Raw genomic sequence first — 16261 nt, 5'->3', positions numbered from 1 at the left:
TGATAAACTTTTAGTATACAACAAAAAATACTACAGCTATCTCAAAAAGGTAAAAGGGATCACTAATTTAATACTAAAAAAGGAAAGTTGAACATTTGTGAATATAAAAATAAATCATCAGAAATTTACCAATAAAGTTCTGTACCAAGAAATATCAGCTATTCCTTGGATACCAATGGTAGTTTGGTTATTTTTATTTTAAAAAATATGTATATACAAAATTAGAGTTCTACTATGGAATTAAGGATTTAAAATAATAAATGGGAAAATTAATAAAGAAAAAATAATCTTCTGACTCCTTAGTATACTTATATAAGCTAGAACTATAAGATAGATATAGATTCTTTGCTTTTCTCAGGACTAATTGCACTCTTATAAAAACATTTCATTGACATTAAAATCATTATTAAAGAAGCTGATGAACAAGAAAAACTAAAAACAGCATATAAAAAGAGGTCACATTACTTATTTTAAACCAATGAGTTCATGAGTAAATATTTATAAGGTTGTAACTAAATGCTAAGTTATATACAATATGCAAATAATTTTGAGTAGTTTTAATTATAGATATAAAGTCATAATATTCTGCTATTTCTTGCCTATAAACCACTCCACTATTACATAATGATACTAAAACGATTAAAGGTATCCACAGAAAGAAATTACTTAAAGAATCAAGTGGGGTAGAAGAAAGGATGCCTCTGAACATTTCCCAAGTTCTGCATAATGGTGAAGATATAAGTTGTATTTCTTTTTCAGTGTCAAGTTGTGAAGACCTCATAGCTAATATTCATGAAACTAACAAATTTATAGAAATAATTTGTTGAATAATCAAGCAATTTAAAAACACACAAAAGAATAAGCACATGAAGCAGACATTCTTTAGAATCAACATCTTCCAAAATGTACCAACTTAGAAACAAATTACAGCATAATTATCAGTGCACAAGGGATAGAATAAGAGGAGAAAGTGAAAATAGCATTTAAGCTTGTAACAAATCATTTAACATAATAACATAATTTTCGCTGTTACCTTATTTCAGTTTTCAGGATTATTACCTTAGACATATCTGTGCATTTCATTTCTGTTCTTATTAAATATTATTAAATATGACTTGGTCTTTTAATATTTTAAAATAATTTATCTTCAATATCAGACACACAATTATCCAAAGGGCATTCATCACCCACCTAATTTTTTCCTTAATTTCTTTGATTTCATCTTCTGTGCTCTCTTCAACATTTGCTGAGCAGTAGCAATATCCTTAAAACCCCTATTAAAAGATTAAATTTAATAAAGACAACACAAATATCGAGACCATATTTACTTATGCATGTAAACATACATATCTGAATTATATTATACTAAAATAAATTTAGATTCCCATGTAAGAATCTGTAATTTAAGATATACAGTTTCTTATAAACTAAAAATTCCTAAAGTCTTGAAAAACATCCTGAATATTTAAAAATCTCTCGATTTCTTAATATTTTAGTGTAAAATAGACCACATACCATTCTTTTGAAATTTTTTCTTCTTTTTTAGTTTTTAGCAAGCTCTTTCTGCTGGTCTTTGATTCAGGTGTCCGGGAGAAAGTCCTATTTTCTGATCTGGCAATAGAAAAAAACTACACTAACTGAATCAACATACATCTATCAGCACTTTTTAAAACTACAAGCTGTTTATGTTGTCTCATACTTGGAAATAAAATCCATTTAAGTTACAGAAAAACTTTATCTTGAAAAGTAATAAAAGTCTGCCATTAATTTAAAATGTTTACATTTCAATTACTTGAAGCATATTTCAATCCTTTTGTCGAAAGAAATGCAGCACTGGAATTTTTATTCTAATCCTTATCTCTACCTATATAGTAATATTTAAAAGATCACATTTACAACAATTAATGACATTATTTCACTGACACTTAACTTTTGTCGTTGCTTTAATGAAGCTACCTCACACATTTTATTTTATTGAAAACCCCATAAAGTCTATATATTTATAACACTAAATGCTTTTCCATCCTCTAAACAAGTAAATTTTTACCTAATTTTCATCATTTTATTCCTTTTAATAAGTGTAATATTCTCATCATGGGTTGATCCTCTAAAAGAGTAGTTTAGCTTACCTGCTATTGAACTGTGCATGTTCTGATGAAAACAAATTTTCATTCTCATTACATAGCCATGCTTGAGCTGGATGACTTGGTACATTCAGTGAAGTTTCATCATATTTTAAGGTTTCAGAGAACTTATCAGAAAAATAATGTATATTAAGTATAAAATAAATTGAAAAATTCTAGCATTTATATCATATTACTTTCCATGCATATTACTGAGTAGCCCCCCCAGGGAAACAATATAACTGAAAATTATAATAAAATTAAATTTATTAATACACATCTAAATGTCTTTATTGTAGTGGTGAGGGATATGCTTTCTGGTATTGTTTGCATATACAGAATGATTAATTACAAAAATCTTAAAAAATATCAGAAAACAAAAACTTCAAAGATTATCAAATAAATAACAGATATTGCAGCCCATTGACCTCTGACTGAGAATCTTCAGCTGTTGCCCTCTTAATGCATATTTTTGTATTTTTAAAGTGCTGTCAACTAGTGATTTTAGTCGGCTGCCAAATATGCAGCTGAAGTGTATCACTTTTTTTTGCTACTGTGAAATAAAGTGTTGAAAGAAATCCAAAATAAAGAAAAAAATTAGGAGCAAATGAAAGAAAAGCTATATGAAAAATTACATCTGGGGATGAGGAGGAAGTCAGAGGCTTCTAAAAGTAATTGTGTTTTTCAAGTCAATAAATTGCATTATTAATCACTGCAGCACAGCATAACCTTAAAAAATGAGCAAAGATGGAGCACTAAGAGATTTCCATGACATGTTACCTTTGGCCGGTGCAGCTGGTTTGGGAGAAGCAGTGTTTGTGAAGGGAAGCGGGTGGAATCTAAAGCTAGCCATTCTTTCTCTAAGGCAGCCTGCACAAATAATAAACATTAATGTACATAATTCAGTTTGCATAACTTTTACAAAGAATCTCTTAAATTGCCTTTTATACTACGAATGTTAAGAGAATATATCAGAATTTTCATTTACAGGAAAGTGTGCTACTTGCTATTGTGAGATGTCTTACATCTGTTTAATGCAAACATTGTAAAAAAAAATAGGAGACTTTCATCCCTAAGTGGGATAAAGTGAGAATTTGAGTCCTCAAGTGTTCCAAAAATAAGAGGTGCAGATTGTTCAATGTATTTAACTGTTTGATAACCATGATTCTGTGTCAACTCAAGATGTAGCTGAGGGAAATAATCTTTTATTTCTTTATAATGCAAAATTTTATTTTTTCTACCAAAAATCATTATTGAAAATTTATGGTACTTTAACACATTATTCTCATAAACCCTGTCTATAAGACAGCTTTTAATTTTTTCAGAAATTTCACAAACTTTCCGAATAGATGGAAAAATGAATTTTGTGGCAACATAAAAAATCATGGATCCTAATAATATAGGCTCTAATTCAAGTGTGCAAATGATAAAAAAAAATAAACTTTGAAATGACACTATTATAAATCCCTTCACTCTTTATCTTTAAAACATCCTTATTCCATTTACATAACTACCAAATTTATTTTATCTTTTGATATGGAACTATACCAAGAATGTTATTATTACATCATTTAGGATATAATTATCTAATTTTTTTTTGCCTGGATTTTCTAATATGGTGTAGAATAATCCTCTGTGGTTCATAATGTTTTTGAATCTTTCAAAAAAAGATCAGCATGCTTATGAATTTGATTTTTAAAAGGTTCTAAAATAATTAAACAGGTTATTTTTATTTTTTTAAGATTTATTTTTTATTTTATTTATTCTTTTAGATTTTATTTATTTATTTTATTTATTTAAGAGACAGTGAGTGCACACATGAGCAGGGGGAGGGAAATTTGCTTTCCCTGGAGCATGACCCAGGGCTTGATCCCAGGACCCTAGGATCATGAACTGAGCCAAAGGCAGATGCTTAACAGACTGAGCCACCCAGGCACCCTTTTTCAAAGAGAAAATTATTTATTTATGAGAGAGAGAGAGAGAGAGAGAGCACGAGGGGAGGGGCAGAGGGAAATCTCAAGCTGATTCCACACTAAGCAGGAGCCCGATATGGGGCTCAATCTCATGACCCTGAGATCATGACCTGAGACAAAACAAAGAGTTGGACACTTAACCAACTGTGTTATCTAGGTGCCCCAATAATTACACATTTATGATTTATAAACAGGAATGATTCTATTCTGAGGAGAACTAAATACAATTTCCACTTATACAATTCCAGTGTTTCTTGACTATCTCTTGAAAGATCATTGGGAAAGAAAGACTAAAACATCCTGACTATAGGTTAGCAGTGTAATGACAGACTTTTACTTCTAGAACTTAGTCTTAGAATACCTATTTAAATTCATGTTATTTGAATATATGCAAATAAGTTACCTCTACTCAGCTGTTTGATAGGTACATTGTCCATTTTTTTCTAGGCAGACATTATTAACATATATATCACAGTTATATATCAGTTATATATGTTCTAAGAATACATATTTGGTTTAAAAAGTGCTATTTGATGCAAATAGGATTCAGGGCTCAGATTTTTTAATTCTTTCTTTTGTATGACAAGAAAAATCCAGTTCTACCCCCAGGAAGGATCAAGGCCCATGGCATATCAGCAGCTATCATCAAATTTGTATTCTTACTCTGGTGAAAACTATTAAAGTGAAGAGAAAAATGTGAAAATACGGAGACAATATGATAAAAAGCAATGTGCCAGAGGATTCTGGGAAGATGGTGGAGTAGGAAGAACTGGGAACCTGTCTTCCTACCTAGAAAATGATTACACTGGCAAAATCCATCTGTTAAAACTGTTTTGGAACTCTGGAGTCTATGGAAGGCTAATAACTTCCAGGGGAAAACTTGGATGGTAAATAGTGGTTAGTTTTAGTCAATTTCAGCTTTAGTCCAGGAGCAGCTATTCTCTATCCTCAGACCCTGAGGTAGGCAGCTATTCATGTTTTAGGAGTAGCTTGCACATAGCTTGTAGAGCCAGTGTACACAATGAGAATTCTGTCCTCCAAATAATGTGATTTGTGCATTGATCATTGATTACTTTTTATCACAGAGGTGCAAAGAGGTAGGGGTCCTTGTACTTCCCCTACTGTTGCAAGCCTCTGCTCTACTAGCTAAGTGATTTCCAGGGGATCCAATGGGCTAGTGTCCTTCCCCACCCATTCATTTTTCTCTTTTTCATCTTTTGGAAGCCAGATATCAGACTAAGATGCTCATTTAAAAAAATTGGCTAGACTATTCAAAAGCATTAGCATAAATGTGGGAAATTAGAAAGTCAACATATATATCCAGGGAAAGGCACAGGCTCAGAAAAGACCTGATAGGACCTTAAATTTATAACTCAGCTGATCCTCAGCATAGAGACAGTCTACAATAATATAAAAACAAAAACAATAAAAGAAAAACAAAATCCCAGCAAACCCTGGGAAAGAGAATCTAATTTCTAGAATTACTATAATTTCTACATTCAATGTCCAACTGTAAATTTAAATAGTCATAAGCCATCCAAAGAAACAGAAAATTTTATGGCTGATTCAAAGGAAAAAATAAATAAATCAACCAAACTAACCCTAAAAAAATACCTGATGGCAGATTTACTAGACAAAGATTTTAATTTTTTAAAAAAGATTTTATTTATGTATCATGAGAGACGGGGGGGGGGCAGAGACATAGGCAGAGGAAGAAGCAGCCTCCATGCAGGGAGCCTGACATGGGACGCGATCCCAATCACGGCCTGAGCCAAAGGTAGAACTCTCAACTACTGATCCACCCAGGCATCGAGACAAAGATTCCTAAATAATTGTTTTGAAGACACACAAATAACTAAAAGGAGAAAGAAGGATGTATAAACAAAATGGAAATATCAATAAAGAGATAGCAAGTCTAAATAGAAATCAAGAAGAAATTTTGAAGCTGAGAAGTACAGTAGCTGAAATGAAATATTCACTAGCGGGGTTCACTAGAGAGATCTGTCTCTGAGTTGACAGATAAAAGAATTAGTGAACTTGAAGAAAGGACAATGGAAATTATCTGAGTCTGAGGGATAGAAAAAAAGAATATTAAAGAAAAGTGAATAGAACCTAAGGGACCTGTGATGCAGTATCAAGCAGGCCAACATATGTATTATAGAAGTTATAGAAGGGGCAGAGAGAAAGAAAGAAGCAAAAAGCATATCTGAAGAAATAATGGCTGAAATTTTCCCAACTTCAATGACAGATCTGAATATAAACATCCAAGAAACTCAATGAATTTGAAACACACAGAGGAAGACATAGACATGGCCAACATGCACATGAGAAAATGCTCTGCATCACTTGCCAGCAGGGAAATACAAATCAAAACCACAGTGAGATACCACCTCACACCAGTGAGAATGGGGAAAATTAACAAGGCAGGAAACCACAAATGTTGGAGAGGATGCGGAGAAAAGGGAACCCTCTTACACTGTTGGTGGGAATGGGAACTGGTGCAGCCACTCTGGAAAACTGTGTGGAGGTTCCTCAAAGAATTAAAAATAGACCTGCCCTACGACCCAGCAATTGCACTGTTGGGGATTTACCCCAAAGATACAGATGCAATGAAACGTTGGGACACCTGCACCCCGATGTTTATAGCAGCAATGGCCACAATAGCCAAACTGTGGAAGGAGCCTCGGTGTCCATCGAAAGATGAATGGATAAAGAAGATGTGGTTTATGTATACAATGGAATATTACTCAGCCATTAGAAACGACAAATACCCACCATTTGCTTCAACGTGGATGGAACTGGAGGGTATTATGCTGAGTGAAGTAAGTCAATCGGAGAAGGACAAACATTATATGTTCTCATTCATTTGGGGAATATAAATAATAGTGAAAGGGAATGTAAGGGAAGGAAGAAGAAAGGTGTGGGAAATATCAGAAAGGGAGGCAGAACATGAAGACTCCTAACTCTGGGAAACGAACTAGGGGTGGTGGAAGGGGAGGTGGGCGGGGGTTGGGGGTGAATGGGTGATGGGCACTGGGGGGGCACTTGGCAGGATGAGCACTGGGTGTTATTCTGTATGTTGGTAAATTGAACACCAATAAAAATAAATTTATTTAAAAAAAAAAGAAAAAAGAAAAGGACAGAACCAGCCATCCTAAGCTTGTATCAGAGATGTAAAGATTAATTAGACATGGATTCTTATGTTAAAAAGTTGGAGTATAGTAGAAGAAATAAAGTATGACAAGTTATGCAGTGATTAGTGCCCCTATAAAGGTAAAGAGAAAATTGCATTGGAAAAGGGAAAAGAGCAAGAGGAGAAGAGGCTTATGATGAAGGCAGACTTTGGGAGAACAGAAATCATTTGCATTGGGGTATGAAGAGTTGGTACAACTTATATATACACAATAAGGAGTGAAAGCCATTCAAGGAGAGAGAACAGCAATAGCACAGAAACGTAAAAAAAAAAAAAAAAAAAAACAGTATCTGCAAGGATCATCTAATGCTATGCAATAGCTTATCTTGCAAATAGGAAATCTTGTAATCTTGTATCTTGTAAAGAAGGAAAGAATGGAAAATAAGGAAAAAAAAAACATTTGTTAGAGGTAAATTATAGCCTCTGATAATTATCTTGGCAATTGATACCAGTAATGTAAATTAAGTCAATGTCAGTGGGAATGGAGAACAAAATATAGATTCAAGAAGTATTCCCAGGTGGGCAGGGGGGTGGGGGTGACTGGGTGACAGGCACTGATGGGATGGGTGGGCACTTGATGGGATGAGCACTGGGTGATATTCTATATGTTGGCAAATTGAACACCAATAAAAAATACATTTATTAAAAAAAAAAGAAATACAATGAACTCAGAGACCCAAACCGAGACCCATAATCAAACTTTCAAAAGCCAAAGTGAGAAACTTGAAAGAAGCCAATGAGAAGCAACTTGTCACATACAATGAATCCTCATAAGACATTAGCAGATTTCTTATCAGTAACTCTGAAGTCCTGAAGGCAGTGAGCTGATATATTCAAAGTGCAGCAAGTTAAAAAAAACAAAACTGGGCAGTCCCAATGGCCCAGCGGTTTGGCACCGCCTTCAGGCCTGGGTATGATCCTGGAGACCCAGGATGGAGTCCCACGTCGGGCTCCCTGCATGGAGCCTGCTTCTCCCTCTGCCTGTGTCTTTGCCTCTCTCTCTCTCTCTGTGTTTCTGTCATGAATAAATAAATAAAATCTTTAAAAAAAAGAAAAAACAAAACGAAAAACACAGTAAACCAAGATTTTTTAAAAAATTATTCATTTATTCATGAGAGAGACGCAAAGGCATAGATAGGCAGAGAGGGAAGCAGGCTCTGTGCGGGGAGCCTGATGCAGGACTTGATCCCAGGAACCCGGGACCACGACGTGAGCCAAAGGCAGATGCTCAACCACTGAACCACTCAGGTGCCCCAAACAAGATTCTTATATTGTCGAAACCGTCCTTCAAAATCAAGAGAAAAATTAAAACAGTCTCAGATCAACAAAAGCTGAGAGAGTTTATTACCTCTAGATCTGCCCTGAAAGAAATGCTAAAGGGAGTCCTGCAGGTTGAAATGAAGAGACTAGATAGCAGTTTGAAGTCATGAAAAAAACCAAAGATCTCAGTAAAGATAAATACATGGGAAATTCTAAAAGCTAGTATTATTGTAATGGCAGTTCGTAACTCTACTTTTTGTCTCCTACATGATTTAAGGAGACTAATACATAAAAATAATTATTAGTTTAAAAGCTAGTATTATTGTAACTTTGGCTTATAACTCCATATTTAATTTCCTACATAATTTAAGATACTAATGCATTTAAAGGAATTATTGGTTTATGTTTATAAAGAGGTAATTTTGTGATATCAACAACTGAAAGAGGTAGAGATGGAGCTGTAAAAGAGCAAGTTTTGGGATACTATTGAAGTGAGAGGGTATATTCATATTCCCCAAATGAATGAGAACATACACTGTTTGTCCTTCTCCGATTGACTTACTTCACTCAGCATAATACGAATAATAGTGAAAGGGAATATAAGGGAAGGGAGAAGAAATGTGTGGGAAATATCAGAAAGGGAGACAGAACATAAAGACTCCTAACTCTAGGAAACGAACTAGGGGTGGTGGAAGGGGAGGAGGGCGGGGGGTGGGGGTGAATGGGTGACGGGCACTGAGGGGGACACTTGACCAGATGAGCACTGGGTGTTATTCTGTATGTTGGTAAATTGAACACCAATAAAAATTAATTTTTTTTAGAAAAAGAAGTTAGAGGGTATAAATTCAAACTGGAGTGTTATAACTTCCAGTGGGATTGAGGAGTTATTGTTTAATAACTATATAGTTTCAGTTTTACAGGATGAAGAAAGTTCTGGATATGGATTACATGGTGGTGATGGTTAGCACAACTTTATGAATGTATTTAATACCATTGAATGTACACTTAAAAATTAAGATGGTAAATTTTATGTGTATCTTGCTACAATAAAAAAATTGGAAGAAAATTTAAAGAATAATGTGCCACTTGAGGACTGATTATGGAAAGGGTCAGTATTGGTAGACAAGGAGAGTTATTTATACACTGTTGTGTAAACACACATACACAGACACACAGACATGCACACATTTTTTTTTAATTTTTAATTTTTTTATTTTTTCTTTTAAACACCTGCCAACCACCTCCTATTTTATATTCTCTAGAACTCCAGCTATTTTCTTTCTACAGAAGCACAAAGACTCAGAAAGAGTGATTTCTTTGCCATATCATATACATGTTAATGAAGTCTCTTTCTCAAAGAAGTTATACCAAGTCTGGGAAAAATTTAGTCTTTAAATTGACATCTAGAAGTGCAGAAAACTTTGAAAATAGTTTTTATTGTTTTTTTTAATGCAAGGTCACAAACTTTCATAAGATTCCAGAACAATTATTTAACCACTATCTCAGAAATTTCTAGAAACATAGAGAAGGCTTAGTATAAAATGCTAAAGATACTTTTAGTAATTATACAATCACAACCATAAAATGTTACTAAGACTACTGATTTATGTGAGTTCAAGCTTATTAATATCAAGTATATTTGGCAGTACTTTGAATGTTGGAAAAAATCTCAAAATGTCAGGAGGAATTGGCCAAGATTATAAATATACTACTGTTTTAAAAATGTATGTTAATATATCATGCTTACCACTGGACATTTATACAAATTATAGTTATTGCTTAAGAAAACCTTCTGTTCAGATATTCTTTAACTTACAACTGAGGATCTGGAAAGCTTTCTGCTTATTAGAAGACTACTAGCAAATTTACTTACATATTAAAAATGAACTTGAACTTATAAATCTGTAACTTTGTGTTCACAATATAACATTTGATCAGATATACATGTATTTGGCTTTTGATCAGAGAAGTAATCATTAATCTACGATCTAACTTTGAGAATCTAGAATATAAGGCTATCAGGAAGAAGGGCTACTAATAACATTCGTGTTTATTTGGGTGTATATATGCAAAATTTTTCAGGCCATCTATCTGATTTTATTTGATGCATGAAACTAGGATCAGACTTGTCCTAAGACACAAGTCAGTTAGAATTGAACAAGTCCTAGAAATGCTACAAGTCATGACTTGATGTTGTTCCTCCTCCGTTCACTATCCCCTCCCCATCCCAACACTTTCCTCCTCTTCTGCCCAAGTTGCCTCTTACTATCCCCAGTATAGTTCTTTCTAATACTTCCTGATAACTTTTGGAGCATCTTAGAATCCTTAGAGTTTGGAAACTTGGCATGTTATGAATCTCAAATCTCACTTTCTAAACCGTCTTCTACCGGGCACCTAGGTGGCTCAGTCAACTAAGCATCTGACTTTGGCTCAAGTCATGATATCAGGGTCCTGGGATCAACCCCATATCAGGCTCTGTGCACAGCAGGGAGTCTGCTTGAGATTTTCTCTTCCTTTCCCTCTGTCTCTCCCCTGGTTTGTGCTCTCTCTGTCAAATAAATAAATAAAATCTTAGAAATAAAAATAAATAAATAAATAAATAAATAAATAATAAATAAATAAATAAATAAATAAAAATAAATAAACCCTCTCCTCCATCCCCAGTGCAAAAGCATGGTGGCTCATAGTTTTGGAGATTGCTGTTATATGCCATATGTACCTCTTTTTATCAAACAAAATGTAACTTTAATCTTTTCCTTTGTCTATAATTTAGATAGCACTTGTTTATTTTCCAACAACGTACTGGAATATGTAATACTCTTGAAGTTAATTTGAGATTTGAGGTAGGGATCAAACATGAACTCCAGAGCTAAAAGTTGCCCAGCTTGACACATTTGCCTCCTTCTCAAAAATTATTCCTGCTAACTTACTGAATTTTACTTGGGTCTGAGACAAAAACAAATCCAAATTTGACTGTTGTGGTTGGTTTTCTAGATAATTTTATATTAGCTTTTCTCGTTTTCTCTAGATTTAGGGACTCATAAGAGGACTTGTAATATTTAAATTTAAAGATATTTTTCCTTTTTTTACATGTTGGCTTCTAACCAGTATTAAGTAACAGAAAATAAACCTTGTTAAGTTAAATCAACTAAATTACTTTATAATTTAAAAGTAAAAAAAATCACACTAAAATTACACTGTAATTTAAAAGCTGCAAAATAAAAGTTCCACTGTAGATCACTATGCCATATTAGACTTAATATATCTACTATTGAAATATGTATTTGTTATTACAGATACTATATGGGGAATGTATTTATTTGTTATTACAGATATTATATGGGAAATATTTCCCCCTAAAGGAAATTGAGACCTAGGTTTATTAAAACTTCTGGTAAAGCAATTGCACTGTTGGGGATTTACCCCAAAGATTCAGATGCAATGAAATGCCGGGACACCTGCACCCCGATGTTTCTAGCAGCAATGTCCACAATAGCCAAACTGTGGAAGGAGCCTCAGTGTCCATCGAAAGATGAATGGATAAAAAAGATGTGGTTTATGTATACAATGGAATATTACTCAGCCATTAGAAACGATAAATACCCACCATTTGCTTCAACGTGGATGGAACTGGAGGGTATTATGCTGAGTGAAGTAAGTCAATCGGAGAAGGACAGACATTATATGTTCTCATTCATTTGGGGAATATAAATAACAGTGAAAGGGAATATAAGAGAAGGGAGAAGAAAAAGACTCCTAACTCGGGGAAATGAACTAGGGGTGGTGGAAGGGGAGGGGGGCGGGGGGTGGAGGTGAATGGGTGACGGGCACTGAGGGAGGCACTTGACGGGATGAGCACTGGGTGTTATTCTGTATGTTGGTAAATTGAACACCAATAAAAAATTAATTTATTTAAAAAAAACTTCTGGTAAAATAATTCTTTTAAAAAGATCACTTTACTCTGTGGATTCAAGGCCCAAAAAATGTTTTATTCATCACTGTTTCTGAGGTTCATTATGAGTAATATAAAATAGATGTTTAATTTTGGGAGACAATACTCCAAGGGTCTCCGTTTCTGCATGTCTTGTGACAGCTTTCTTTCCAGACTATCTATTCAAGGATCTTTATATAGCTAACACCCTGGGAAGATAGTGAGTGTTTTACTCTGTGCTAAAGAGCACTATGCTTCCCCAGACTCATGGGGTATGAGCCACATTCATTCAACTGATGGAGTTTAGACATGATTCACAGTGGAGGAGGCACTAAAGTTATTTTTTAAAAAAGATTTTATTTATTTACTCATGAGACACACACACACACACACACACATACACACACACACAGAGGGGCAGAGACACAGGCAGAAGGAGAAGCAGGCTCCATGCAGGGAGCCCAATGTGGGACTTGATCCTAGGATTTCAGGATCATGCCCGGGGCTGAAGGCAGGTGCCAAACTTCTAAGCCACCTGGGCTGCCCAAGTTATTTTGTTAATAGGGCTCTCTAGGCTAATCCAATATGTTGTTGTTGTTGTTGTTGCTGCTTGTATATCTGAATTGTAGAGTAGAAACTGATGTGTTATATGTTTTACTTTTCTACTCCATAAGTGCCATAAGGGCTTATCTCGATAGGGAGGAATTGTAGGTAGAGAAGTGTTAGTGTGACAAACTCTTGTTAATTTGACACCTGTTGGATGACCAATGGGTCAGGATTTAGTTTGAGTACTTCTACTCTCTAAAGTTTTAGAAATGTGAGCTCAAAGTCACGTATTAAATTTCCCTTCATTTGTTTTCCAATTCCATGCAGAATATGTGTAGGAAAGAAACCTAGAGTCAAAGGGCAATAGGAACTCCTGGAGTCCTAAAAGCCAAGAAGAAACTTCTTCAGTCACTTTATGCTGTGGAAAAAGGTATTAGAATTGAGGGAAAAGCAAGGTGAGGATGACCTGGTAAACACGCCACTTTTTGTTAAGACACTATATTAGCTTAACCTCCAAGAGAAACCAGAAATATCATCAGCCCTATTAGGGCTTTATTAAAGCTTGAAAACAAGCCTCAAAAGAATCTCTGCCCATGTGCTATCTGCCTGCAAAATTAAAATTAAATTCTCTTTAGAAAAAGAAAACATCTTGCAGGGTCTTTACATTTTTTCCATATATGTCTGAAACTTAATCAAAGGTTAAATGCTAAAAAAGAGAATTGGTTTCCTCAAAATGCAAGAGATATGCAGTCAATGGAAATAAACCTACAAGTGATCCATATGTTGCAATTAACTGAAAATCTTGAAAATATAGGAAATGATAGAAAACTTCAACATAACCAGAATTTACAATAAATAATCAAGTAAATATTCTAGGTCTAAAAATGCAATAACTAAAATTAAGAATTCAAAATATAGGCTAAAATATAGCTCAAGAGGGATGATTAGTAAACTACAAGATAGGTCCGTAGAAAACATTCATATTAAAACAGAGAAGCAAAAAAAGAATAATTCAAAAGAGAGTCTAAGCGACACATATAAAATGGTGAGAAATTCTAAATGTATATTTTGGGAACCATTTTACCTCAAAGAAGAGAAATAATAAAACAGACTATACGTGTGAAATAACTGGTCAAGAAATATCCAAAATTGATGAAAGACATAAATCACAGATTCAAGAAGCCATATGACCTCCTTACTACAAGCAGAGTAAATACAAATAAAATCATAGCAATGCTGAAAAACAGAGAAAATGAATCTTAAAAGTAATCTTGGAAAAAAAAATTTAAAAAAATAAAAGTAGTCTTGGGAATGGGAGTGGGAGGATATCTTTAGAGAAGGATAAAACACGACTTATTACTGACTTTTCAACAGAGTCCATGAAAGTCAGAAGCTAATGAAATAGCATCTTTAAATACCAAAACTTTACCTAGAATTCTATACCTAGAGAAAATATCCTTCAAAATTTAAAGTAAGAGAACAGTTCAACCAATAAAACAATTCACCTGAAGTTAAATAATTACTAAAGAAAATCCTTCAGGGGAAGGAAAATAAAACCAGATGGAAGCATGTTAATCCAAGAAGAAATGAAGCATATAGAAAAACATAACCACAAACTAACAAGCTAATGAAGGAGGGAAGGAGAAAAACAAACAAAAACCTGATTCATATAAGAGAAGGTAATAAAAAATGAAAAAAGGACTATAGAACACATAGGACAAAGATGGTATTTATAAACCTACTTATATATTAAAATAAAATAATCTGAATATGTCAATGAAAAAAATGTCAGAATAGAATATAAAAATAAACAAAATCCAGTTATATGCTCTTATAAGAGTCACACTTTAAATATAAAACACAGAAATGTTGAATGGGAATGGTTAGAAAAATATATACTACTATAAAATTACCATCAAAAGAAAGCTACATAACTACTTCATAACTACATATGAAAATACTGGAGGAAGAGGCCACTAAGGCATTTAGTTAAAGAGGGAAACTAGATTTTGATGTCAAGGTTATGCTGGCTTTGAGCATTTAATTGTGAAGTGTTTCCCCTATTTTTGTTTTCTGGAAGAGTTTGATGTGAAATTGATTTTTTTGTTTCTTGTAGGTGTGTCTCAACATATAATCTATTTGGGGAAATGTTCCATGTGTACTCGAAAGGAGTGTTAAGTATGTTGCTATTAAGGTGTCAGTTACTTCAGGCTTATTTGTTGTTTTTTTTTAAAAAAAATTGGGCAACCCAGGTGGCTCAGTGGTTTAGCGCTGCTTTCAGCCCAGGGCCTGATCCTGGGGACCTGGGATCGAGTCCCACATCAGGTTCCCTGCATGGAGTCTGCTTTTCCCTCCGCCTGTGTCTGCTTCTCTCTCTCTCTCTCTCTCTCTCTGTGTGTGTGTCTCATGAATAAATAAAATATTTTTAAAAAAATCTCCTTAGTCCTTAGTGATTTTGAGGGGAGGGATTCTATCAGTTATTTTCAGAAAAATAATAGTATCTCCTACTATGATTGTGGGTTTTTTTTTTTTAATGAGCTTTAGTTCTGTCAAATTTTGCCTTGTACTTTGAATCTACATTATTAGGACGTACATATTTTGTATAGTTAAAACATTATATCATTGACCCTTTCATCATAAGATTTCCTTTAACTTTAATTATTCTCAGATGACATGATTATATATACAGAATACAAAAGACTTTAAAGATAACCTACTAAAACTAATAAACTTTCAACAAAGTGGCTGAATATGAGGTCAATATACAAAAATAAATACATTATCAGAATATATCAATTACCTAGAAATAAATCTAACCAAAAATGTACAAGACCACCACAAAGAAAACTACAGAGCATTGTGGACAGAAATTTTAAATGGCTTACACAAATGGTAGGACAGTCTATGTTCATGGATTTAAAAAATTCATAGTCTAAAAATTCATTCATTCATTCAATGTTCATTTGATCCAAGGGAACATAACCCTTTCCTCATACTATACACAAAAATTAATTCCAGATGCATCTGGACTTAAATGCTGAAAGTTAATAAAGTTTCTAGAATATCTTAATAATCTAAGAGTAAGCAAAGGTTTCTTACAGGTCACAAAAATTAAAATTTTTGTTTTTAATTTGTGTTAGAAATATTCTGTTCATTAAAATTAATGAGAAAGACAGTGGAAAGGTAAACTCCAGAGGTTAAGCAGGATATTTTCAAGGGAAAACAGAGTGATATT

At 33.8% G+C, this 16261-nt stretch overlaps 1 protein-coding gene across 1 annotated transcript in view; it reads right to left on the bottom strand.

The window, feature by feature from the left end:
* Positions 1 to 16261, bottom strand: part of LRRIQ1 (leucine rich repeats and IQ motif containing 1) — a 189908-nt gene that overhangs the window by 83153 nt on the left and 90494 nt on the right. Inside the window, exons 18-21 of the mRNA XM_055342046.1 lie at positions 2904 to 2993; positions 2130 to 2251; positions 1516 to 1611; positions 1192 to 1274 (exon numbers count right to left, since the gene is read on the bottom strand). Of these exons, the coding sequence (XP_055198021.1) occupies positions 1192 to 1274; positions 1516 to 1611; positions 2130 to 2251; positions 2904 to 2993 (391 nt within the window). The remainder of the gene's footprint in view (positions 1 to 1191; positions 1275 to 1515; positions 1612 to 2129; positions 2252 to 2903; positions 2994 to 16261) is intronic.

This window comes from Nyctereutes procyonoides, unplaced genomic scaffold, assembly GCF_905146905.1.
Source record: "Nyctereutes procyonoides isolate TBG_1078 unplaced genomic scaffold, NYPRO_anot_genome, whole genome shotgun sequence".
Lineage (NCBI taxonomy): Eukaryota > Metazoa > Chordata > Mammalia > Carnivora > Canidae > Nyctereutes > Nyctereutes procyonoides.
This window is presented reverse-complemented; position numbering and strand designations above follow the sequence as displayed.